The sequence below is a fragment of the Trachurus japonicus genome, chromosome 20 (assembly GCF_045865225.1).
Source record: "Trachurus japonicus isolate A0001 chromosome 20, Traja_1.0".
In the NCBI taxonomy this organism is placed as follows: domain Eukaryota; kingdom Metazoa; phylum Chordata; class Actinopteri; order Carangiformes; family Carangidae; genus Trachurus; species Trachurus japonicus.
In genome coordinates, this window is record NC_140926.1 from 20,390,546 (window position 1) to 20,417,521 (window position 26,976).

Below are 26,976 nucleotides of genomic sequence, written 5' to 3' on the forward strand. Positions count from 1 at the left end.
TTTGCACATCCCAGTTATGCTGGTTGTCCATGTTGTTTTAAATTCTATTGTTCGTGCTAAATAAATAAATATATATAAAAAAAAATTTGGATATATATTTTCAAGTTAAATTTCAATGCAGTGTGTACTGTTGAACTTAGAATAACACTTAAGTTGCACAAGACTTTGAAGAGCTTGGGAATAACTTCAAAACAGAGGGAGATTTTAGTTTTTCAAACTTCAGAGTGAATTTATTTTCAGAAATATTAATTAAAATTAAAATGTGCCATGCATGTGAAAATATGCAGCACAAATTGGGGATGTATCAGTTTATCAAATCATCAAGTCATTTTGTCAAGGCATTTTGTATGAAAGTCATCAATTCTTTGCTTCCTTGAAGCCTCTGGTTAAATGAGTCAATACCTAAAGGTCCAGTCTGTAGATAGTGCAGTCCGGCCTCAGTCAGTGGGGTCTCGATCAGGTCTTGCCAGGAACGTCTCTGAGATGATGAAGATCGGCCAGGGGACCCTGTCTCACTGCTGCCCCCCGCAGGACTGGAACGGTACTGTAGGGAGCAATAACAAATTTAGTGGTGAAAGGATTTTTTTATTTTAATCTTTTTTGGTTGTTGTTGTTTTTTTGTATTCATTTTTTGTATTATTCATCACAGACAAGTTTCTGGGAGAATACCCAAGCATGCATTGAACACATACGGGTTTGCAAGTGCATCATGATAACATGCTAACACAATCTGTGATCCAGGCAATTTAAACCTAAAATTACTGTATATGAAAGTTGAATCCCATTAATGCCATGCTTACATTAAGAAACTCAACACATTAAGAAGTAGGTGCACTTATAGTAGCAGATACACTCATACCCTCCACTGTAATGTAAGTAGCTAGTAGCTAATGTGTAATTTTGTTATATTCATACAATTTTTAAATACTCAGAAAACCTTGTATAACAAAAACAAAAACGGCCCCCGAGTGGTTGCAACATACATTACACACCACATTACACAAGTGCTGGAAGAACAGACAACATGCTTGCTAACAACAGTTAGCTAACAACAGCTAGCAAGAATGCTAAAAATGAAGGATGTTTCTGCAAAAAAAGCAATAAAAATAATTTCTAAGGAAATTAAAACCAAGATGTCCCACTGGTAGGGGGAATGCAATCAGCAGCAAAGTGTTTGCCAGTTACATCGCAGCATCACACTGTGTACAAACTGTCTCGGGGGTAAAGCTCAGAGAATGTGAAAATGGAAAACAGTGATTTTTAGGAGGAAGGTTTTCGGAGTCAGCAAATTAAATGTTGATGTGTGTGGTAAGCAGCGCGTACCAGTTAGCAATTAGTCACCCAAACTCATCCATATTCACTATGTACATCATGAAAGACAATTTGTTTATATGTTTTGCCCTGTATCAGATGGGACACACTCACAAACAGATGACAGACACGTTTAAAAACCAGCAAACCATCTGCTTGAAATTATCGATACATACATTTAGCGTCACAGCTGTTCATCACATACATTATCTTGTACTTACTATCTAATACATATGTTTACCACTGTCAAACATCATCTCACACACCTCCACAGGGTCACATCTGTACTGTACGTCGCTGCTGCTGCTGCCGCCCGGTTTCCTCCCGCTGTGCGAGGTGCTTCCCCCCAGAGGACCGGGGTGGTACTGCGGCTCGGCGGCCGCCGCAGGTGGCTCGCCGCACAGGAAGTCCTCCTGGGAAGAGCGAGAACGGGACGTCTCCGTGGAGGACAGTCGAGTGGTCCGGCCCTCCAAGTAGGCACTCATCTGACAGAGAGACAGAGACACGGAAGATGTCAACAGATCACTTTGTGTCGTGTTGGAAATGACAACACTTCAGAAAAGGATTTAATCAGGTGAAGGAGGCAGATGATAACTGAATAAGTGTGTGAGAGTGGACAGCACAGAGAGGACACACCACAGACTATTTATTACCATGATTTTCAAATATTATATTTTGAAAACGTAGTAACCTGGGGGGTCTGGTGGCCCTGATTACTTGATCTAAAAATGTGCAGTAATAATTGTTGTTGTTTTAGTTTTTCATCTCACCTTAGACTAAAAAAAAAGAAAATGCCCCAAGACAAAGACTCTTAATGTAGAGCAACCAGTTCCAGGGTTAATTATAGCAACAATTACTTCAAATTTAGCTCTTCCACTCCCTGTGGGCTTAATTGGCAATAACTTCAACAGATAAAATGGACCGCGGAGGAGCACAGAGCATGATTCAAGGTACAGTATGTGCTTTATATGCGCATGTGATACAGTTGTGTGTGTGTTTGTGTGTGTGACTCACTGATGGAGGCCGTGGGTAGGTATCATATGGAGGTGGGGGGCTGTCCTGTTTGGGGCTGGAGGTGGTGTCATCTTCATGTTCACTCTCACTCCAGTAATCTACAGGAAACCCACACACACATCTACAGTCATAAACAGCAGATATCTGTTCATCTGTAAATCCCTTCAGGAAGATCTGACAATAACTGATGAAAATACCACAGGTGGCAGGAGATAATAGTAAAATAAATGCACTGTATCGTAACCACACTGTAAAGTCCAGCGGCGGTTAATAGTACGAGTGTAGAGTACTGTATAATGTTTGTGTTTGGTGGTTAAAAACGCCATCGTGCAACAACCATCTGCTCAAATCCCCTCCGGCGAGGTTCTGAATGAACCCTCACCCTGCTCCTGGCGCATCCTCTCGCGCTCAGCGTAGCCCACAGCCGCCATGTTGAGACGACTCAGCCATCTAACAGAAGGACAGAACACCCAGAAGGAGGCTGGGATTAAGATCGATGGGACTTACTGTATTACACAGGCAAACTAACAAACGACGTGAAACAAACAACAGGCTGGAGGCTGAACCCACATCGTACCGACAACGGGCACCGCTGAACGAATAATCAATTCAAATGCCAAAAGGAGAAGTAAAGATGTGTAGTAAAACACAGTTATATCAATAAACCATACAAATGTCTGTTTATACAATTTGACATTTTAAGAAAATGGCCTTAGACGCTTCTTCTGATCTGACTCTTGGTATTTTCATTTTCTCCTCCTTCACCCTTCTCTTCCTCCCTCACAACATGCCAGAGAAACATTCACTACATTTTTGTCACAGCTATAGTTACTTTACACATTAACATGACTGACACAACAGTCATATGATCAGTTGATGAAATGTGAGACATTCTTATACCTTATGATAGCTTACATTCACCAACATTATCTGTAGTACAAGTAAGTAAATAAGCCCCAGCTTGACCAACTACACCGTCCAAGTACCACTTATAATTAATTTAAAGCAGTAACATATCCAATGTTATAGCTAACACTGTATAATAACAGCTGAAAAACTTTGGTCATAACTTACAGTCACTGCGCACTTTATTTTTCTACACTGCACTAAAATCAACACTGCCAATTCTGTTGTATATACTTTTGTACATTACAATTTATTTTATTTTATTTGCTATTACTATTGCTATTTTGCTATTTTATTATGTAAAGTATAGTTTGTTCTTTATATTCTTATTCTTTATATTCTTATACTACAGTATATGTTGTTATCGTCACTGTAATGCTGCTGCTGCACTGTAATTTCCCAGCTTGGGATCAATAAAGTATATCTATCTATCTATATCTATCTATTTATCTATCTATCTATCTATCTATCTATCTATCTATCTATCTATCTATCTATCTATCTATCTATCTATCTATCTATCTATCTATCTATCTAAGCAGAGATACAGTAGGGACCAGTCTGTTATAGGTACTTTACTTTTAGCACTTTAGGTACAGTAACGTTTGTAATCAAATGTATCATTTTGAATTGTAAATGTGTGCATGTGTTTTATTTTTCAAAATGTCAAACATTTCCATGTGATTAAGAAGCTCTTTAAAAGTGTTCCTCAAATAAAATAGAAAACTTCTTTTTTGTTATTTATCAATGTGTGACATGAACAATTTTAGCCGTTCTCACCTTCTCACTTCTGTAACCACAGTAACAAAGATGTTTTGGTCGACAATTTTTTATTTTAATCTTGTAGATTATGTTAATTCCATCATCATTTGAGGAGGCTGTGGCACAGAACGAAACTGTTCTCTCTATGGAAATAACTTGCAAATGATGTTTTTTGTACGCATCACTTCACCAAATAAAAACAGGCTTCCTCTTCATTATCAAACGCTACACATATTTGCTTTCTGGGATGGTAAACAGGAAGCTGCACTCTTGCCATCCAGCTGGGAGTTCGCCCTTTCGCGTAACCTTCGTCCACATTTAGCACGTGCTGATTTACCTGTTCATGTCATCCACTCCATCTGCTGCGAAGTAGAAACTCTTGACCTTGGGGTGACATGCTTTGAAAGCACTGGAGAAAAACGGGGAAACAGAGGGAGCTATTTTCGCTGGCAAACATTCATACATAAGAGCACATAAATTGCACCTGCACAAGGACAAGAAAATACACATAAATATGAGATAGAGCAGTTTTCATCATGCACTTACTACTTCTTGCGACATTCACTGGCCCGGTCGATCTTAAACTCTGGAAGACTGACAAAACCCTCTGCCTTCTCATCCTGAAACAGAAGAGATTAAAGAAATAATGAATAGAAAAATAAATAAAAAGCCAACAATAAGAAGGAAATGAAGGAAATTCAATCTGGTGTTTTTCTTATAAATAAGGCCACAGTGGTTGAGTGGCTCGTGATAACTTCATACTCATTCCCTCCGTTGCAGGGATTCACTAAAGACAACACATAACAGAGGGAAGCTGCACAGGCCTCCTACAGCTTTCCAAATAAAACATGATTTTGATATGAATCATTTCAAACAGTCAGGAAGCATCCCCCAGAAACGGCCATAATGGCTGCCTGCAGAGGGACCGGCATCTGGGTCAACCTGCACGTCAGATTGTTTGTACTTCATTATGTGTGAGGCTGCAGATCGCTTTCCATTTAGCACATGTTCCTGAGCAGAGTGTAAAACCATGCTAGCTGCTCCGTGACACTTCAGTCACATTCTAGCAGAATGGGAGCGACAGGAAAAACATTTTAACTCGGGAGTAACACACTTTATTCCAGGGTGATTAAGTCTCTGCAGCAGTTTGTTACCAAGGGTAACCAGATAAAAAGCTTCTATTAAATGAGCCCAATATCTCTAATTGGTGTCAACATTAGATTTTATTTTGAATATGCTATTAGGCAGTGCAGTCCTTTAAGCTAAATGGAAACACCAACATGTTAACATCCGCACATTGACTAAGCTATCATGCAGATGCTTAGCAAATATTGTTTATAGCCTATGGTCACAATCCTAATTTAGCATGTTAGCATACTAACATTTTCTAGTTACTGACAGACACATGTTTTTGCCTTATTTTTTTATTTTTTCTGACCTACTTATGGCACTTCATCATGACAAGTCAGAAGCTGATCATTATGTGTATTCAGTTTCATAGTGATCCATCTAAAATTTGATCAGATATTTCATTGAGAAATGTAAATGGAGTCTCATGGTTGTCAGTGCAAGCTTTTTTTAGATCGGCGGAACAGAGCCATGAGCTGCTCAGAGCTACGCTATGGAGGCTCATGGGATTTCTTGGTTTCCCTCATCAAACTAACCCTACCTCTACAACAACTCCGTCACGTAACGTTCCGTTATTATCTCACAACGTGGTGAATGTGCAGCTCACAACTTGTCCACCAGAGCGATTTGGAGTTGTTGGATTGTGTATTTGATGAGTTTGATTAGGGAAACCAAGAAATCCCATTAGCCTCTCTGCCGCTCTGCTCCACTGTTCTAAAAACAGCTTGCACCGACAATTACAGGAAACAAACTCCTAAAACTATAGGGATTATGGCAAAGGGCCAATTTGCCAAAATGTTGAACTATCCCTTTAAACAAAAAGTCAGGATCATTAAAGCCAGCATCACTTGTATTCTGGTTAATTATGTATCTGTACAACAGCTCATGGCAAATAATTCAGTGCAGTACACTGACAGACTGACGTTGTCGTCAGCCCACTGGAGCTGTGCCGCTAGTTTGGCAGAAACAAAATGCATTCAGTTCAGACCCTGAAGTTTCTTCCAGATGTTTGCAACATTTTAAAACTTTAACTTTGAGTGTGATATGCCAGCACAAGGTTTGACTTCAGGGCAACTTGTACAGAGTGCCTTTGTCACAGTAACATAGCCAGTATTGCAGAATCTTGCAAATCGTCCATCAAGTTACAGCAAGAATGGGTTTTGGCAAATGTTATTATTTCATCTTTGTTTCAGAGTCTGCTTTTCTTAAACTTTATGAAATGTGTCACTTTAAATGACATTTTTACAACTGAGGTTGAGCTTACCTCCTCATTGATGTACCAGTACAGGCAGTTGTCCTTGAGAACAAACCAGTACTTCTTCCATTTCTGAGAGAAGTAACCCTTTGCATCTCTCTTTCTCCACAGCCAGCCCTCGCAGTCTCCTCTGCCGAGCGCCTTGCAGGAAACACGCCTCCGACTCAGGGAGGCCAAAGCTCGTCCTGGAACAACACACGGTAAATAACAGAGAGCATAAATCATAAAACTAGGAGACAGCAAAAGAAAAAAGGATAGGAGCGTGGTACTAAAACTGCTTTTATGTGCTTGCTTTAAGTCTGTCATCAGGGTATGAATAAACACATCCACAAAATGCCACATCTTAATGTACCAATAATTCTTGGCAATGGTTCAGTGTGTGGATTTGACAGAACAGTGCTGCACTGCAGTAAGGTAAGAGGTGTTTAATAAAAACTGGCTTTTCCCTCTGGCATAAAAGCCCTGTAACATTTTTCTTAGCAGGTTCCTCATTAGAGATTACTGAGGAAACTTGGCTTCCAGTTGAGGACCACGGAGAAACTTTTTATTGTACCGTATCAAATAGTCTTGCAGCTTTAAAGTGGGGAAAGGCAATTCAATATTCCATTCATTTCTGTGGCAATGGGAAGTGCAGTATGTGGTAGATCTCTGAAGGAGAGACCTTTCTTTCAGAGTGCTCGACACAAGGAAACATGCCGCGTGAAAAGAGTCTGCAGGTAATTAATAAGTCATATACTCCGATATAGAGAAAACGATAGCAACATCTTGGAAGTGTGGGAAAGGGGTTCCCTTGAATAACCCCAGACTGTGAACTGATACCAACGCCTCTTGAGCTCTTGGCTGTAAGACAGACTTGTATTTGAAAATGGGGACTGTCTCAGTCTGGAACCATAACGAAGATTTCATAAAAGATGCAGCTTAAAGCATCTAAAGCTCCCGTATTGTGTAAACATTTCCTCATCAAGCAGGTTTAGGCTCTATATTAATACAGTGAAAATATCAAATCACTCAATCCCCAGAGAAACGCACACATTCATATTCAGAAACTGAGCCTTAAAACGAGCAATCAGGACTTCTGTAACTTTGTGATGTGAAAACTATACACTTTAAGACATGCCACCAGCACCCAAATATATAATCTTATAGATATTTAAAATAAACATCAGAAAAATGTCAAATATGGGATTAAATCCTTATCATCATATTCCTATGAAATGTGGGTTTGATGGCTGTAAACAAACAAAGCCGTTCATTAAAAAGTGCAGATGGAGCTAAAGCTTTCAGAGTTTGTCACAACAGCAGATGGTGAAACAAGTGAAGGGCTAGTGGAAGGAAAACAAAAAAACAAAAAAACACTTTCAACTTGTTGATACCAGACAGTGTGGCGAAAAGAAAAAAAAAAGGTTTGGTCAAAGAGGCGAAGAAACAGAGAGCAAGGAGTTGGAAAAAGGACAATTAAGAGCTTGAAATCACTGCACAAATGAAGGAGAAAATGAATAAATGCAATCATCTGAACCTTTGTTTGAAGAAACAGAGGGAAACTTCTTCAAAAGTAATTTAAGAAGTGCTGGTATAATGAGAACACTGATAAAGAACCTGACCTTTTATGCTCTCTAATGAAATGTGACCAAAACAGAAGTGGCGTGGTGACCCTCTCACGTAAAGAAAGTGCTGAGTCACTAGATTTATCATCTGGACTGTAAAGGTACATCATATACCCAACTAGACTGAAAGCTGCCTCGCCTGCAGTCTTGCCTGGACTCATCAAAGCGTGATGTGTGAAAAAGCAAATGCAAATGTATGCACAGCATGAAGCAAATGTGTTTTTTTTTTTCTCCTCTGACCATGAAATGCTTTATGTTGTGGAAACTCAGGCTGAAGCTGAGGATCATTTGACGACTCCAGCAGGACGACCTCCCAGCTGCTGTGATATGGACTGCAGCAGCTCAAGTTTTAATTTACACTTCACAAGATGGAAAGAACAAAACAACACCATTACCATGTCAGGTATATTAGTCATATTACCAAGCAGCATCTTTAAATGTGTGGTATGAATAGATTATCATATTAATGTGAAAACGCAGCACTAAAAAAAACAAATAGTGCTGAAATGATTAATCAATCGAACAACAAAGATTAATCACATTAATTGAGCAAAAATGTTAAATATTCACTAGTCTCACCTTCTTGAAATGGGAGAATTTACTGTATATTTCTGTTTTGCACGATGAATTAGAAATGTAATATTTGGGGATTTTGGACAAGCAGACTCACACTGACTGGTCATCACTCAGACTGATTTATAATAATATTAACCAGCTGCCCTAATAATGATACACAATCTCTAATATATTGTATATTCAACATTATGGTTGGTGGTCCTATTTTAGGATGGTATAGATTGACATCTATATATTGTATTGTATTGTATTGATGGAGTTGATCCGTATTCAACCAAAGTGAAAACAGCAGCAAAACATAAACCTGCATTGGCAGAAAACTTTTCTCTTGGAGACAGACAAGTTATTCCATTGGCTCCATCATTTCCTGCAGTGATATGAAACTGGAAACTCACACTCATGACTACTGAATTTGATTCTAATTATGAAGGAAATAATAAAACTTAAGATTAATTGTTTCCAATTAAGTGGCAGAATATTTTACCCAGTGCACAACACAACCCATTTTAATTGTGATGTTTTGCAGTCATAAAGGAATCATGGATGATTATCTACTTGGTTGAAAATGCAGCAGTTCTTTAATGAAAATTCCTCTCGAAATCAATAACTCCTTATAAACACAATATAACCAATAAACGTCTCAGCACTTTGTCTCAATTATCCTCAAGAACTCAGCTCTCTCTCCAGGAAGCAGCAGCTGCTCTCATGTTTTCACACAATTCTCCATTAGTTCTGCGTCAATGACGGAGCGAGTGACCACAACTGGCGAGCATCTGTCCGTGGCGGCGATCCACGCTCGCGCCAAACGGAACAGGTGGCTGCTCTCCTGCTTACCTTTATTCTTCTTCCTGGTCTTTGACTGCAGAGAGGAGGACTGCTGGTATGTCTGAGAGAGGATGGAGAGAGAAGAGAGATGGAGAGAGGGAGAGGAGGAGAGAGAAAGCAGGCTGTCAGGATGAATCAGTGGCCTTTGTTTGCTGCAAAGAATCCTGGGATATAAAACATGACAGATCTTAGGGAGCGGAGGAGATGAGGCAGAAGGCACATGGATTCAAAAGGGAAAACTCTGTCGCTCATTATCTCTTCCTCTCACATGCACATGAGCGGATGGAAAAGTCGACCTCGCGGACGACTTTAGCGCCTCTCACACCTCTAAACATAGAACAGAGGGACAGGAAGGGGACGGGGAGGGGACAGCGGCACAATAGGACGTCCAGGTGACGGAGGAAAGGTGAGAAAATACAGCTCAGGGGCCTCGGGGATTAAAGGGAACCTTCAGTAGGCAAAATGTGAAGGACAAACATGCAGCCCCAGCATTATTTCCAACTGGAAACTTTCCTCCCAATTTCCTGAAAACTATGCTGCTACCGAGCTGCAAAGTAAGAGGATATTTCCGAGAAAGGCCTAAGCAATCTGGTGTTAATTATACGGCAGCACCTGCTTGTTATAGTCAAGTTTTTATGAGAAGGCCAGTAAATTGTATAGTAGGTAAGAAAAGTAATCCATTAACTGGTGTCAGCATCCATCAGAGTTTCCTACAAAGACGAGAAAAAAAAAATCTTCATTTGCATCCTACGTGACTTTGAGCTGCCAAACATTATAGATCAGCCTGCTGATATCGTGGTAAATATTCATGTAATCAATGTTGATGATGCATGTTGAATGACCTGCATGTTTACCTGCTTCAAGCCGACGGTGATCAACAAATATAAAACACACTGCGCGTTGCAACATTCACACACACACACACACACTCCCTTATGGGCCGTGCTGCTATTGGGCTTGGTTGCTATCGATGCCATAATCATGTTCATAAATATGCAACAATAGTATAGGGTTGTTTTTGTACATGTCAGTCAGTTATTCATATGTGCACTTATTCATTTGCACTAATGATCCTCCATGTTATTGTTACTGTCATTCATTGTTATATCAGAGGGTGTGTTTTTTTTTTTTACAGTTTTATTTTTACATTGTTGTGTGTTTGTGTGTTCTTAGTTGTGTGTTTGTGTGTATTACCCCCTGGAGACAACCACAGTTTATTGAATTGGACTGAATTGAATTGAATTGATAAACTGGTCTTCATTTCTAACTCAGTGTGGCACATTTTCTCATTTTCTTTCTAATCAATGATGTTGATCTCTGTAGGAAACGCTGTACTTGTACTTTTCTTATGTATTTCTTAATAAATGACTTAAAGGGACTACAGGGAGTTTCAGAAAGCGAAGTGTTTTCACACTACATTTCCCATGAGCCTCCGCTCGCACTGTGAAATTCTTGGACCGGCGCAAGACGGACGAAAGCGAAAGCATTTGCCAAGAATGTTTTAATTTATCAAGAATGAAAGTCGGAGGTTCGAAGATGATCAGATACCGTCGTGGTTCCGACCATAAACGATGCCAACTAGCGATCTGGCGGCGATATTCCCATGACCCGCTGGGCAGCGTCCGGGAAACTGAAACTAGGAAATGCAGGGCTAGTCGACCACGAAATAATAATATCAAAATAACTATAAAGACAAAACAATATACTTATCGAAAATGGACCCATTAACAAGTGTGGGTAATGTAGACTCATCCACATTAATATGAGACTCTTTTACAACAAAAGCAAACTCCTCTGGGTCTCTTTAAGCAACTAACACAGTCTACATTCTCTTATAGTTAGTGTCTGATTATATAGAAATACCTAAGTAATCAACAGCTGAATCCCTGCTAATCTTTAGGAAAATATGAGGGAAGATTCCAGAAAATGATCTGGTACAGTAAATGTGCTGCCAGTATAACACACTGAAGCATGAACTTTTTATATATATGTGATTTTGAGGCTGATTTATGGACATTTATTATTCATGTATTCGCCACAGACATCAGAGATGAGGACATGCTGGGAAAGTATGAGTCGTACTAAATCTAAAAATGTGTGTGTGTCATGTTAGTGGGTTCACTTTCAACAGTTGGGACTATAAGGAGGAGGAGTATGAGTGTTGATGCTCCTCTCAGCTCCTGCGGTATCTTCGCTTCACATCTCTCCCTCCTGCCTTCAGAGCCTGGAAACCTCTGATCTCTGAGCACTCGGCTCCAGTCGGCGTAGATTTCAGATGTGACCTCTCCCGACGGGTCAGATGGGGCAACAGACCAGCTCTGATGTCACGATATTACACATGTCACGGCCTGGAGCTCGGCCACTCACAGCCCCGCGCTCAGCAAGACAGATGACATGGGCCCGCCCACACCCACTGACACGCCATCTGCCATCGCAGCGTCCGCGCGCGCTGTAAACACACACACACACACTCGCGCGCGCGCGGGGCAGGCAAACACACGCATGCAAACACATTTAATTTCCAAAGAGCTGCTGTCAAGATGTATAAGGTCACTGTCGGCCAAAGCGACTGTCTGGACCAGAGAGCAGCCGGCTCAGACGGACAGGCGGGGCGGACAGATGTCATGGAAGTGACAGGGGGTAATAACAAGTCAGCATTTGCTCAGATCACACTTCACTACAGCACTTTTTCATCAGGGATAAAAGCAGAGGTTTTGCTTTTTTCCCCCCTCAAATCTCTGAGTCCCAACTTTTAGATCCACTCCAACAAACAAATTAGAGAGGAAGCAGATTTTCTCATAAAACTTGTGCTTTTACAAGTTTTAGCTTTGAGGAAGAAAAGCCAGAGAGTTTCCTAACCTAACTATGTTCTCTGGTGGAGTTTTGATCTACAGTGAAGTTAAACTTGACTGTCGTTTGCACACATGTGCATGACATGTAGTACATGGAGGGAAACCACATGCTCTTCCTCAGAGACCATGATGCAACACAGAACACACACTGACTACTGTATGTCCACAAAAACAACACAGTACTAATGGTAAACTAAAAACTACTGTAACTGCAAACTAACACTTAGTAGATACAAACACCACATCTCTAATTAGCAGCAACAGCTTGGCATGTTAGCAGCTGGCTCAAGATATTCAAAAATCATGACTGTAAACAAATGAGTGGTAGCTTGTTGTCTGCAGTGTGATACAAGAGCTGCAACTAACAACTATTTACATTACTGATTCATTTGCGAGACACTTTCTTGATAGTTTAGCACGGCGTTCACCATTTCTCAGAGGTCATGTCCTAAAAACCTGAAGATATCCTGTATATTGTCATGTAGCTATATCAGAAGAGGCTGGAAAAAAATCAATGTTTTGCAAGTTTGCTTGAAAAAATAGTTAAGTTGATCAACCAGTTGTTCCACTGACTAATCATTGCAGCTCTAATTCAACTCACTACTGTAAGCTATGACTGGCAGCTGGTTAGCTTAGCTTAGCAGAAAGACTGGAAACAGGCAGAAGCAGCTAGCCCGTCTCTTTCAACAACAATAAACTATGTGCAAAGGGAAGGGTTTGTTCTGAAAAAGAAATAGCACCACAACAAAATTGTTTGTACAAATTAATTAGTTAGCTTTAGAGGTGTTGTTAGGTGGATTTTACAAACTTTAAACCAAGTTGGGCTAGCTGTTTCCCTTGTGTTTCCAGGCTTAATGCTAAGCTAAGACAACACTATCCTGGCTCCAGCTACATATTTAGTGTACAAATACAAGAGTGGTATCAATCTTCTCGGCAACCTCTCAGCAAGGAAGTGAAATCGCATATGTCCCAGCTTTAAGACACAACTTCTTTGTAACTGTGCGTTCACACCAAAAGTGTCCAAAGCTTCAAAAACACCATCATTTATAACCAATAAACGTCTCAGCACTTTGTCCCATCATCCCTCTTCTCTCCATCCAAGTCATCCATTTTCAATGAGAGCCCGGCGACCTGAGCGACCAAAGCATCAACTGCCGTCGGCCTCGCTTCCAAAGCCTCACCAGATGAGAAGCTGAGTCTCGGTTAACTTTATGGTAATTAGCTTTGACGCGGTTTGGCAGCAACCAGTCAGAATACAGGTGTCCTTCGGCTCCTTTAAATGACCAGCGCGATCGAACTTCTGACGTCAGTCACGTGAAGAGCGGCCACACCGGCTAAAAATATTTTGCCTCTTTGGAAGCTTTTGGTGTGAAGGTACAGTAAGACAAAAAGACTGACTTACATGGTAAATGGAGGCTGGGTCTCTGGGTGGAGAATCCCTCTGGTTTGCCTGCTGCAGGACGTAGTGGGAGGGGCTTTGGCTGTGGTGGCTCCGCCTCTTGGCGCGTTTGGCCGTGTCGTTGGACCGTTTCCCAGGACGCGCCGTGTGGGAGGAGTAGTCCTCAGAAGTGGTCCTGTCGTCCCCGCCGGGCAGCCCCACATAACGCATTAGGGACGCCTCTGTAAAACACACAATCCAATCAGCGCACACTAATGAGATGCAAAACACATCAAATGACTATAGATGAAATTCTTAACAAAGACTAATTAGATAATCAGACTGGCTACTGACTCTGTCTCCTGTATAATGTTATCATATATCGATCTATTGATCTTTTTTAATGTTCAGTCTTAGTTTCTTCATCAGTGCCGCCTGTGAAGAGCGGGTTAATTAGAGACTATATATTGCACAGTCAAAATGTCACATCACTCAAAACATCATCGAAATGAGACAACTGCTGCTCGAGATAATAGACATCTGAGATAAAGATCTTGACCTTTAATCACAGAATCATAATTGAGCTAATGAGTTGTTCAAAAAACATCAGAAGACAATGGAAATATCTCAACCAAATAAACTGGAAATGCACTAGGCTACTGTTTTTTAGAGTTCCTTTTTTATTATTATTATTATTATTAATTTATTGATTGACACCGTTTTGTTGTATAAAACATGATGGAAATGTGTTCAAATCAGTTTGATGGTTTATTTGCTAGATTCTGTGTGTTGTATTTATATTTGTGTGTTGCATTAATATGTCAACTTTTCCATCTCAGCCAATACTAATAACTCTTTTAGTAGCCTATTAGCTTATACTAACTAACCCTTTTTCAAACAATCACTCTTTTTGTTAATTTTCCTGTTGAGTCTCAAAATCTACTTTTGTACCAAATGTGATCACAATAAGAGACAGAGGTAGCTTATACCAGGACTATGGCTCTCTCCATTCTCCTCTGTGTTATAGTGTCAGAGAGTGATGCAGTTTTTGGTGAATGCACGCATGAGAGAGCAAACATGTGCTCCCATGAGCAGATCTGTGTGACTGTGTGTTTATTGAATTTGTTCACGAACACACTCTGTTTAAGTCCCCTCCATCTCTTTCCACCAACTTCTTCCCACTGGGGAGGAAACCCTGGTTTCTCTACCCCTCTCTTCTGTTCCCACCCGCCTGTCCTTCCCTGGTTGCTAGGCAGCGGCCAGAGGAAAGTGAGACACCGAGAAGAGCTGCTGTCAGCGTCTCCATGGCAACTGTGTGAGTGATTCAGGTGGAGGTCAGGGGGAATAGTTCTTTCTTTCTCTTTCAGCCTCCTCTCATCCCTCCTTTTCTGCCTCCTCTTCCAATTTCGCCTCTCTTCCTCTCCTCCTTTCTTTCTATCGTTTTTATTCCTCCTCCCTTTCATTTTCTCTCCCTTTGTACCAACGGTCTACCTTTTTTTCTCCCTCCCTACCTTCCCTTCTCATCCCCTGTTATTTCATTTCTCTGTGATGCTAATCACAGGGAGAATTAGAGAAGGGGACGGAGGCGCATTGATCTCAGCGCACACTGATCTATTCATAATACAGAGAGATGGGAACATTTAACAGACTCTAACAGGCTCTTCAGGAGATGCACACACACACACACATATGCACTCCGCACGCCGACACTCACCTCTGCGGCTTTCTCTGTTCAGCTTGGCTGGGTCTTCATAGTCGCCCACCCAGTTACACTCCACAGGCATGGAGATAGGCCTCAGTCTGCCTACAAACACACACACACACACACACACACAATTACCAAACTTAAAATTCAATGCATTTAAATTCAAGAAACAGGAATCAGCTAGGAAATGTGGCCCCAAAAATGTAATGCAACAGATTCAAGTTTTTATTTATCCCATTGTGCAGTAAATGCCTCTTGGTTCCTCGTGCAGCTTAGCATTTAATTTTAATGTATCTCATTCTGCATCTTGATACCACCTTTTATTTTGAAAGGTTAAACCAGACCTGGGACTTTACCCAGAGTCTCATCTCTAAAATGCTGATATGGGGATTCTCGCAAAGTTTTTACTTATTACTTTTGTGATGTGTAGAAATCCATGACTCTTTAAAACTTTTTCTTCAGCAACTTAGCTGGCAGGTTGATTCCTCCCCTCATTATTTCTATAACGAAGTAGCTGAATGCAGCAGATGAGATTGAACTCGGTGCCCCTCCACTTTCCTCCCCACATTCTCCATCATCACCGGAGACAGTACCATATGTAGGCGTGGTGCAGTACACAGGCTCCTCCTCCTCATGCCGACGAGACTCTTGATCCAGGAAGGAGTTTGGTGACTCAGAGCGCTTGGCAACGCTGACGCCACCGTGGTTACGAGATGCCTCATCTCCAGACAAGGCTCCCGTCTCATCTCTATGGCAACAGCAGAGGCAGGTTTACCGGGAAAACAAAATGTGCATCAACGTCAGAGCTTATCTTTGCTGTCACCGCTTCCACTTGTTATGAGCTGAAGTTGTTTTTTCTTGCAGTGACACACGGAGAGAACGTACCTGGGTGTGTATGGCTCTGCAGGCGGAGGGGGGATGTAGAGGTCCTGGAGGGCTGAATTCTTGGTGGGTGTGCCTGAGGGTGTGGCCGAACTGCTGCCTGGGCTTCTGGTTGGCTGCAGAGAGTGGATTCATGAGAGTAGAACAAACTAATTGCATTTTTATTCACTTTTTTTTTTATATATATATCTCAAGTATCTCGAATGTCTTACATTAGTCGTATTCTTGTCATTATGGCTTGCAGTTACTGAGTAACATGGTTGTATGGGCAACACTTAAGTCCCTATTGGTTTTATTATGAACAGTATAAGTAGCAGTTTTATTAAATGTACATAATGTGTGTATTTTTTTATCAACTTTTCCATTTTCCATCATTACAACTGTGTTCAGCCATTATCAATCTTTATCTGTTCATATAGCCCACCTTTACCAGTTATTCTATTATATCTGTTATCCATTATATTGTCATTACAAATGCTTGACAGACTTACTCTACAACTCAACATGAAGAAAGAAAATAAATCACTAATTACAAACTCCTCTCCAAAACCACTCACATTTGAATTTGTCTGTCACCTTAATGAAATCCTGGCCACTTCATTTATAAGCATAACCAGTAATTTAGCTACTGAATAGACTGATGCTGGCTGCTCCTTGTTGGACAAACTGCTATTACTATTGGGTTTTTTTGTTTGTTTGTTAGTCTTTAACCAGTATAAATTATAATCCAGAACAAAACCTGTAATATTATGGGACAGATCGTAACAACAACAACATCACTAGTGCAAATTAATAACTGTACACATTAATAACTGACTGTAAACACTATACCTGTAATAATAACACTGTCAAGATAAATTAGCTGAGCTCTGGGAACAGAGGAGTCAGGCGGGTTTTTTTAAGATGGAAACAAAAAACCAAACTGTTGCTGTGAACATTCATCACATTTACAGACTAATGCCTCTATACACCTTTTACCCTGACCTGTAGAATCTACCCTCACAGCTCCCTTCATGCCTTAGGGGCCTGCTGTTAAAGGGTCATGTCTTTGAATACTGATTTACAAATAACCCTGAATTAATTGCGTTAAATGGAGTCAGGCTACACATTATGAACTTGTGTACAACTAAGTTAGGAACTTATATTGGTCCAAACGACAAAACTGAATCAGTGAAGCTCTGAGACATCATCCCAGTCACTATGACGAGCGAGATGAAAGAACCAGATTGGTGCCCAACAACAATAAAGTAAGATCAGAATTTACTGCCAAACATAATGGAACAAAACCATTTTTTGGAAGAGTCAATCACGTCACTGACTCTTAAAAACCCAAGCAGCCTAACTGTAAAAGACACTAAAATGTATGAATTATAACTCCAAGAACATTCTCCTAACCACCTAAGTCACTGTCTGGCCTGTGTCCCATGAGCTAGCCCCGTCTGGGATTGTCCCATCCACTGCAGTCAATAAAAAAGGCTTGAGCAAATGGCTGCTCTTTATCAGAGGCAGGACACTTCTCCAAATGAACCTTTGCCAAACCATCTAGCCAGTTGTCATCCTTGAAGCTTTCTCTCTTGTGAACCATAATTACACAGCAACAAAGCAGAACTCTCATCTTTCTTTTGGCCTCTTCTTTCCTTTTGGGATTATTGCACATATCTGTTACAAAGTTGTGGAGATTGGATCCAACTGCAGACTCAAACGCAGAACAAACCAAATGTATTTATTAAGAAAAGGTAAAAAGTAAAAGAGGTACAAAGTACAACCGAAACAAAGTATCAACTAAAAGGTCAAAAGGCCTAAATCCTACCAACTGAAGATCAAAAAGCTCAAAAACAAAAACCGAAAACCAAGAACTCACTGAAACAGGTACATGGACAGAAAACACAGGAAGACAAGACAGGAACTTCAAAGTAAAACAGGAAATAACTCGACCACAAAGAAAGTGACACCAACACAAGACACAGGACTGTGACAAAGGTGAGCACACGTTCAATCTTCAATTCAAACATTGTGGTGGTTTACATAATCTGGATTAACTGTTTACAACTTGTCTGATTGTCTGACGTCTTGTGTTTGTTGCTGTAGCAGTTTCAGGATCTGAGAAATGTACAGTGTTATACCACAATAACCAACAGAGGGAACAGCCAAAACTAGAATAAAAACCCCAAATTATAATAAACATGAATTATCCTTGATGAGTTTGTGCTTAATGTGGTCACACAAGACAGTGTGTGTGTGTGTGTGTGGGGGGGGGGGGGGTTCGGGGCACGCAACTGTTTTCCCTCCTGATTGTGCAAGATAATCAGCGTTAATGAGAGAGATACATTTCATAATTTGCGGGAGCGTGGGGAGCGTGGGCGGAGGGTGCCATCAATTTTCCGCGTCCTACTCGTTTCCAGTGTGTTTCAGCTGGCAAACAACACCATGCTGAGCCACAGTACCCTGACCTAATTACACACTTTGGCTGCAAGTCGTACGGGGAAGAGCGCGAATGCCGTGGGGAATTATGTGGGCCAGTGCGGTGCTTTAATAAAGTCTATAAAAGGTACGAGCCGGTCCCCACCTGCAGAGCCAGGGGTTTCCAGCGCATGTTCTTCAGCAGCGCGGGGGCGGAGCTGAGCGTGCTCTGCGGACGCTTCTTCAGGGTCAGGGACACGACGCCTTTATCGGCTCTCAGCGAGCCGACCAGGTTACGTAACTGCCAGCCCACCTGTGGATGGGAGAGGACAGAGGATTATAGCCTGCTGCAAAACAAAACAAAACATCCTCATCTGGATGATAAACAAAAGCAATTACAAGTCGACTTATAACCAGCGTTTGTTGTTGTGCATGAAGTTTGAATTCTGGCCATGTCGTGATTGGATCTGGCTTGTTGAGCCTTCTGTGCAAGGCAAGTGGGTGTGGAGGTGGTAAGTCTATCTATAGAGCTTCCATGTGATGTAACCTGCCCTCAATTTGAAAACAAATGCTTCTTATCATGTACGTTCGATCATTTTTAGCAACTGTTTGCGCAAAACCATGCCAACGCCCCTTGTTTGTAGGGAGAAAAACCTACAGTACTGTAAACAAAGAATACAAAAATGGCTGCTGTGGGTTTCTTGGCTGCATCTCTGTGACTTTACAGCCCTCTGACCTTTGCAGGGAGATAACTTTCTCATTAAGGTGAGCAAATTCTCTTAACTGCATTTACCCGACTGACCTGAGATCTGATCGTAATGCACGAGGAGGTGCATGGAAAGGTTGGAGGATCAGATTACACTAATTCAAATGCAGCCCGTGTGCATCTGCACCTTGTAAACTAAGGGCACAATCTGCAATACAGTAAACAGACGGGTGGGCCGATCATTAAACAATCCCCTATAGGTTTTATCCTGATGCATTAATTACTTCTGACAACTTACTTATAATATTTATCTTACTGATAAAATCCTACTTAAAAGTTCCTGCTCATATGAATCTTTTCTGATGATACTGAAGCTCCATAATAAACAGATTTTTGAGCATCAATCAAAAAAGTTCTGGAAAAATCAAAGTAATTAGCTTATTAAACTCTCTGTAGAGCTGAGTCATTGATAACTATCTCTTCCAGTGACGTCTTTCATATTTCCATCTTGCTATCATTCATTGTTAATAAAATATTGATCATAGCAGCTTAAAAGTTTAGCTTACTCCCACAATATGAGCCATATATTTTCAAATGGCATCATTTGGGAAATATAGAAAGTGGTGATTTTACATCAATAGGCCAAATTATGTGTGGTGAGCAGCCTAAAAATTAAAATTAAAATACCCTTTAACATGCATTTATCTTATTTACATGATCAATCACATATGTATCTTTAATTTTGAAAAATCAAAGTATCCATCATAACTACATTCACAATGAGATTGAGAACATTCATGTACTGTATAAACACCTGCACAATAATGTCAAAAGTATTCAGATATGGTACTTAACATACCAAGACAACAATGTAAAATATGCCATTGCAAGTAAAAGCCCTGCAGTCAAAATCCAACTCAAGTAAAGTAAGTATTAGCAGAAAAATGCAGTTCAAGTATAAAAACTAAAACTACTTGCTCAGCAGAAAAACGCAGCCAACTCAAAAAGATATATTTAGGAACTACTGTATAAGAAAACACACACTCACACACACACACACACGTATACACAATAAGAAACAAACCACAGTCTGGTGATTGACTTGGATGACTTCATCTCCTGCATGGATCTTCTTACAGCGGTCAGCTGGAGACTACAGAGGCAGAACAGTGAGAGAAAAAAGACGGGTGTGAATTGATCGGAGCTTATCGATCCCTGCATTCCAGAGTGGGGAAGTTTCACAACAAAGTGTACTTAAATAAGCTATAATATAACACAAGAGTCATCTCTATGGAACCTGATACGCTGTTATAGATCTGCATGTCAGTTTTGCAGATATTCCGCGTAGGAATTGGTTTTTCTGTGCTCTATGGTCCCCGGGCATGGTGGGAAATCCACTACGGTTTATTTATGTCACAGATATTGTAGAGATTAAGTACTTTGCTGGAAGTTAGAGAGTGAATGTGTGAAAAAAAGGGATTGTAGCCTCTCACGCCTTCAGTAGTTCCTGTGATCACGTGGAGGCCGTCGTAGGTCGACTTGATGTACATTCCCTGATGGACGAGAAGAACATAAGGAGAGTTTTGTTTAAATCAAGTGAACTGATTTTATGCAGCTTTGTGTGAATGAGAAAGATAAGTAAAGTGTCATTATACTGATGCTATGGGACACAGAGACATATTGTCATTCATTAAGATATGGATTGATTTCCTTTTTATGTAGATCTCAAATAAACACACAGCATTACAACAAGGCTGCCACGGTCTCCTGGGCTTCGTTCAGTGGATGTCAACTCAATCGGAAAAGGCTTTAGTTGTTGTTAATGTTGCACACTGAGCGACAAACTAAACCTGAAATAAGCAGTGCGGAGACAGTCGGTCATTACCAGGCCTTCAGAGGGTTTGATGTTGGTGAGGTGAACCAGCTCGAGGTGGGCCGACTGAGAAACCAGTGGGTCCGATGACACACACACAATGTGCTCACACACCTCCGACAGAGTCTTACACTGTGGAGAGGAAGAGGAAAATGAGAGAGGACAGGCAGCACGGCGCAGAGGCTGCAGCAAAACAGGGTCAGCACTGGTGCTTATTAAGCAAACAGAGATGAAAACCAGAAAACAAATAACAACCTGCATCTCGTATTTGACTGTACATTTAATAAAACTCTTTGCTTACTGCCACAAAAGGTTGCTACTCGTTTTGTTTTTCTATGTAGGATTTGGTTTCACTGAGGAAAACACAGTGGCAGGAAGAGATAAGATTAAAGGGGCAGTTCAACATTTTGGCAAATTTGCCTATTGCCATAATCCGTATAGTCATATGAGTAGGTTCATTACCTTTAATCATCGGTGCATGTTGTTTTGAGATCAGCGGGGCAGAGACATGAGCTGCTCAGCAAACACAATGGAGGTGAATGGTACAGGTCCCCTGTCCCTCAAAACTCATCAGATACACAATCCAACAACTCCAAAACACTCTTGTGGACAAGTTGTGACCTGCACATTCACCACACTATGAAATAATGATCTAACATTACGAGACAGAGTTGTTTTCGAGGCAAATGCATAGCTGGAACTACATTCGAGACATGGCTGCTCGGATTTCAAAAGCGCACGTTTACTCAAAAAAGTAGTTCAAAGTGTTACATAATTATACATGATTATTTCATAGCGTGGTGAATGTGCAGGTCACAACTTCTCCACGAGAGCATTTTGGAGTTGTTGGATTGTGTATTTGATGAGTTTTGAGGGACAGGGGACCTGTACCGTTCACCATATTGTGTTCCCTGAGCAGCTCGTGTCTCAAATGGATGGAGGAGAGTGGGTGAGTTGTGTTTTCATGTCTTTCCAATAGAAACCAGGCAAAACTAGCAGGTGTTGATGCCTCGTATTATGTGCTGGGACGCTATCTGCACTGTTGACGAAGTTTGGTGCTGTTCTGAGCATTATTTGTGGCTATGAGTGGCTTTTTTGATCGCAGTTTGCTCGTGGAGAAATAGACCGCAGTGTTTTGCTATCGTGCGGTCTTTGCTGAAGCTGCTACAACTAGAGGAGTTTGCATTTGGCAAACATGATCTCTCGAGGGAGGGGTCTTGCTCGATGTCATGGTGTGTTAGATCATGGATTAAATTTACGCCGGAATATCCCTTTAAGGTAATTAACCTACCCCTATGACTATAGGGATTATGGCAATAGGTGAAATTGCCAAAATGTTGAACTATCCCTTTAAACATAGTCAGACCTTCATCCAGGTTTACATATTGAATTTTAATGAATGCACAAATAATTGTATTGTTCTGTCTTGTTCAACAAAAGCGTATGAAACAATATCTGGAGTTTGCAGTGCACAACAAAAAATATTGATAGCAGCCATCTCAAAGAGTTTAGCTCTCTATCAGTCAACATTCTGACAAACCGTCTATAAATGGAAATGATTCAGTTCTGTGGCCACTTTCCCTAGAAGTGGGCGTCCAGCTAAGATGGCTCCAAAAGGCACAAAGTAGATTTTAACAAAGAACCTCAGTGTAACAGCTGGGGGCCTACACAAATCATTGGAGCTGCTGAACATCTCTGTTCATGAGTGGCTACACACACACACACATACAGTACACACACACAAACCACAGTGCATGGAAGCTGCTGCTCTCTAAAATAACATTGTTGTGCCACTGACGTTTATAAAGAGCACATTTACACTCTACAATGCTGCTGGGGAAAATGTTTTATGGGAGTTATGAAACTTAAGTTGAATTGCTCGGGAGAAACATGCAGCACTATTTATGGTGTAGAAAGGGCACAGCTTACTAAAAGCCTAAGATTATCATCCACAAAGGTGAAGCAGGGTGCAGGGAGCGTCATGAGCTGGGTCTTAGCTGTCTACGTCTGTTTTCAATAGAGACACAAAAGATTATAATTGTGTCATATTAGTTCAGGGACAATGCATTTGTCTGGATTTTTTCAGTTATGTGAAGATCAGGTCACATTTTATGACAAGTCAGTGCAAGAACCCAGGTCACCTTAAGGCCTCACTTACTTTTTTCGTGCCACTGTAAGCATATTCGAATGTTTTATGCAGCAGATTCTTCTGCAAATCCAAACACAATGGCTGTCGCTATCAGCAGAGCTGTGCTTCAAGGCTGATTTGCTGTAGAATTTGAAAGGGTCACTTCACCCAAATTACAAAAAAAAAGCATTTTCTCACTTATCTCCAGCAGTATTTAATCCTGCAGAAAGTTTTCCTTGTAATTGTCAGTGTTCCTGCCCCCACACCAACATCACGGGGGTGAATTCAATTTGCGGTGCCCACGACTGTGAAAAATTCTACCTAAATACATTTAAGTGCAATATTTATTTCAGCAAAAAACGTCAAAGGCCTCCACACACACACACACACACACACACACGCTGCCAAAGGTAGAGAGAAGTCAGAATTCAAAGTGCTGACTACCTCTTAATCTACAGCAGTGGCGTCTTCCAAAACTTCTCCCAGAAACTTTCCTGCTATTTTGAGCATGAACTCAGTCAGGAGTGTGGTGTTCATCATTTTGGATTTTTACATCCTTTTTCAGAGAATAAAACGTATCCGTCTTGTAATTTAAATGTCATTCTCGGGGAATAAATCTTTAACTAGGATGAGCCTTGACAGCCTTGTTAGCGCAGCCTTCATGTCCTTATCATGAGTCCTTTTCACAGCGCATTTGTTGGCTTGTCTTGACAGGAGGAGCACAGGTGGAACTAATAACAGGAACCACGGCTCCTTTCCACCAATTACTGCCAGGCAATGCGGCAATTAGTGAGGTTATTGGACACACCTGTGTTTGACAAGTCAAACTGCCGGCTGTAAAAAGCTCCATTACACTTAAGCCACCGCCCACTGCAGAAACCACTAACCCACAACAACTCTGTTATTCCTGGAAGGAGATGATGCTAATTTTAAAGTGATTTGATTCCATTCACGTCCATCATTTTGTGAAGGACACTATGATACTATTACTATACTAAATGGGTGCCATTCTTTTTCTGTCACTTAAAAACATGGTTTTGACTAATTGAAAGCACATCTATGTACTACAGTGTATTCAAATCACTGATAGTTATAGAAGTTAAAGGAATAGTTCAACATATTGGCAAATTGGCCCATTGCCATAATCCCTATAGTTTTAAGAGTAGGTTCATTACCTTTAATTGTCGGTGCAAGCTATGTTTAGAATGGTGCAATGAAGCTGCTCAGAGCTTCGCTACGGAGGCTAATGGGATTTCTTGGTTTCCCTCATCAAACTCAATCAAATACACAATCCAACAACAAAACACTGTGGTGGACAAGTTGTGACCTTCACATTCACCACGCTATGAGATGACAACGGAACGTGACGAGTTGTTTTCGGGGTAGATGCAGACTGCTTGCTAAAAAACTGGATTGTGTATTTGATGAGTTTGATGAGGGAAACCAAGAAATTCCATGAGCCTCCGTATAGCGTAGCTCTGAGCAGCTCGCGGCTCTGCTCCACCGTTCTAAAAATAGCTTGCACCGACAATTAAAGGTAACAAACCTACTCCTGAAACTATAGGGATTATGACAATGGGCCAATTTGCCAAAATGTTGAAATATCACTTTAAATCTAAATAAAACACAATGCAATCAGTACTAATAAAATTGAGTCAGCTAATTTTAAGGGTGCTATATCCTATTTGTTTGGAACACGTTAACAGAACAGAGCAGAAGCAGCTGATTTGGGGTATTTAAATTGACTTAACACTGACGAGTTAGACTAATCAAAAGTTTTTTCTGCAATATGCAGCCCGAGTCTCGAGGTGATTAGCCTGGCTTGGTATGAAGAATGAAAATGATGGGAAACCAGCCCAGCTCTGTCGAAAATATGACAACCACCGCCTCTGAAGTCCACTCATTTCAAGTTAAAGTTAATCAGAATAAGGCAGAGTTACTTCTTGAAAGTCCTACATTAAAAATTTACTGAGGTCAACTTCTCATCAAAAGTTTTTTTTTCCCCTCTCTTTACACAGAACTGGCCATCTTTCATATTTCATATTAATGGGTAAAGAGTAGCTATGCAGTAATGGTGGATCTACTTGTAAGTTATATCATGCATGGCACTTAAATATTCCATAATAACTTTTGTGTTACTTCCAATTGTGTTTCAGCCTCTGCTCTGTTAATGGATCCTTGTTCTGTCCTGTTGTCAAGCAATTAGCATAAGTCTTTTGGGACATTTTGTAAGTAACTTTAAGCTTTTTAAGTAAATGAGTCATATACTGTTTATCCATGTGAATCAGAATTGTTGTTCTATTTACAAATTTTGTAAAAGAACCTACTGTAGTTGTTTCCTCTTGCTTCCAGGCTTTATATTATGCTATGCTACGCTAACTGTCCTCCAGCTGCAGAATTTTTTCTTTTTTTTTTAAATTTAGCTGCTTAAGGTTTCAATCATTTCTACTGAAGCACCGGGGACCAAGGCTGGAGGCTCTGTTCAGTATTGTATCAAAATGTGTGAAAAGAAAATGCAATAATGGTAATGAAGTAATTAAAACAAGAAGAGAAAAAAAGGGATGCTATCCATCATCACAGAGCAAATAAGCGACAGCTGGCTGAGAAAAGCTGGACTCACCACATGAAGGATTTTGTTCTCCGTCTCAAACACCGTACAGTCCTGAGGGACAAGCAGAATTTAATGTAGCGCGAGCAGAACATCCTGTCTTGCAAATACTCACACACACCATCTCATAGCGCTCACTCTGCTACTTTCTGTATAGTATACTGTCTGGGGCCTCACATTACTGAACCCTACACCTGCACACACTATACCACTCGCAGATAAACACACTCCCACACAAAGAGACACATCTATCCTTTATTTATACAGCAGCACATCAGTCACACAGAAAAAAAGACAGACTGCAAAGGATGTAAATAGCAACGTCTCGTGCAGTGGATGCAGCGAGCAGGAGTCTGAGGCTGCTGCATCACTCCCACACACACACACACTGTTCATAAGGGTATGTGACAACCCAAGGCAGCTATCCTCCTCTCCCTCACACTTCAAGTGGTGGAGAATAAGAGCTATCAGCCTTCAAAACACACACACACACACACACACACACACACATAGACAGTCAGCCAGACACAAACAATTCCACACACCTGCTGTACAATGGTGGTGAGCTCCAGGCAGAGCTGAATGACATTATTTCGGGTTACTGAGTAGTCTGCCACTGCAGCAAAGGGAGACCTGGGAGGAACAGATAGCACACCAGCATGTCTTATATTGTTTCTGCTGCACCGGATAATGTACAGTGGAGACGGACAACAGCATTGTTAGAGACAGAGAGAGAGGGGGAAGTTGACACGCAACACGTATTCTGTGCAAACACACATACACACAGGCACAGCAGTCTAGTCAGTGAGTAAGTGGATTTAAGGGATGTTGTTCACGACTCAAGCTGCACATGCATTATAAATCAGACGTGTTGCATGCGTGGGATAGAGAACTGCAAGAATTACTCAGTTAATCTGCAAATATTTCATTTAATTTAATTCTTTTCTGTCAGATATAAAATGCCAAATATCTGCAGAGTTCAGCTTCTAAAATGCACAGTAACATCTTGCTGCTTTGCTTCACTGAATATTCTGGGCTCTGTTTGCTGGTCAACTAAGTACAA

At 40.9% G+C, this 26,976-nt stretch overlaps 1 protein-coding gene across 2 annotated transcripts in view; it reads right to left on the bottom strand.

Annotated features, from left to right (window-relative positions):
• The window catches only part of cnksr2a (connector enhancer of kinase suppressor of Ras 2a), a 61,378-nt gene that overhangs the window by 6,787 nt on the left and 27,615 nt on the right, over positions 1–26,976 (bottom strand). For both annotated transcript variants that reach the window (XM_085762651.1, XM_085762650.1), the window contains exons 4-21: positions 26,459–26,546; positions 25,926–25,967; positions 21,190–21,309; positions 20,798–20,857; positions 20,389–20,457; positions 18,765–18,911; positions 16,202–16,314; positions 15,910–16,064; positions 15,326–15,415; positions 13,636–13,853; positions 9,391–9,442; positions 6,386–6,561; positions 4,540–4,613; positions 4,331–4,402; positions 2,708–2,775; positions 2,326–2,423; positions 1,578–1,796; positions 403–544 (exon numbers count right to left, since the gene is read on the bottom strand). In XM_085762651.1, the coding sequence (XP_085618777.1) occupies positions 403–544; positions 1,578–1,796; positions 2,326–2,423; positions 2,708–2,775; positions 4,331–4,402; positions 4,540–4,613; positions 6,386–6,561; positions 9,391–9,442; positions 13,636–13,853; positions 15,326–15,415; positions 15,910–16,064; positions 16,202–16,314; positions 18,765–18,911; positions 20,389–20,457; positions 20,798–20,857; positions 21,190–21,309; positions 25,926–25,967; positions 26,459–26,546 (2,003 nt within the window). The remainder of the gene's footprint in view (positions 1–402; positions 545–1,577; positions 1,797–2,325; positions 2,424–2,707; positions 2,776–4,330; positions 4,403–4,539; positions 4,614–6,385; positions 6,562–9,390; positions 9,443–13,635; positions 13,854–15,325; positions 15,416–15,909; positions 16,065–16,201; positions 16,315–18,764; positions 18,912–20,388; positions 20,458–20,797; positions 20,858–21,189; positions 21,310–25,925; positions 25,968–26,458; positions 26,547–26,976) is intronic.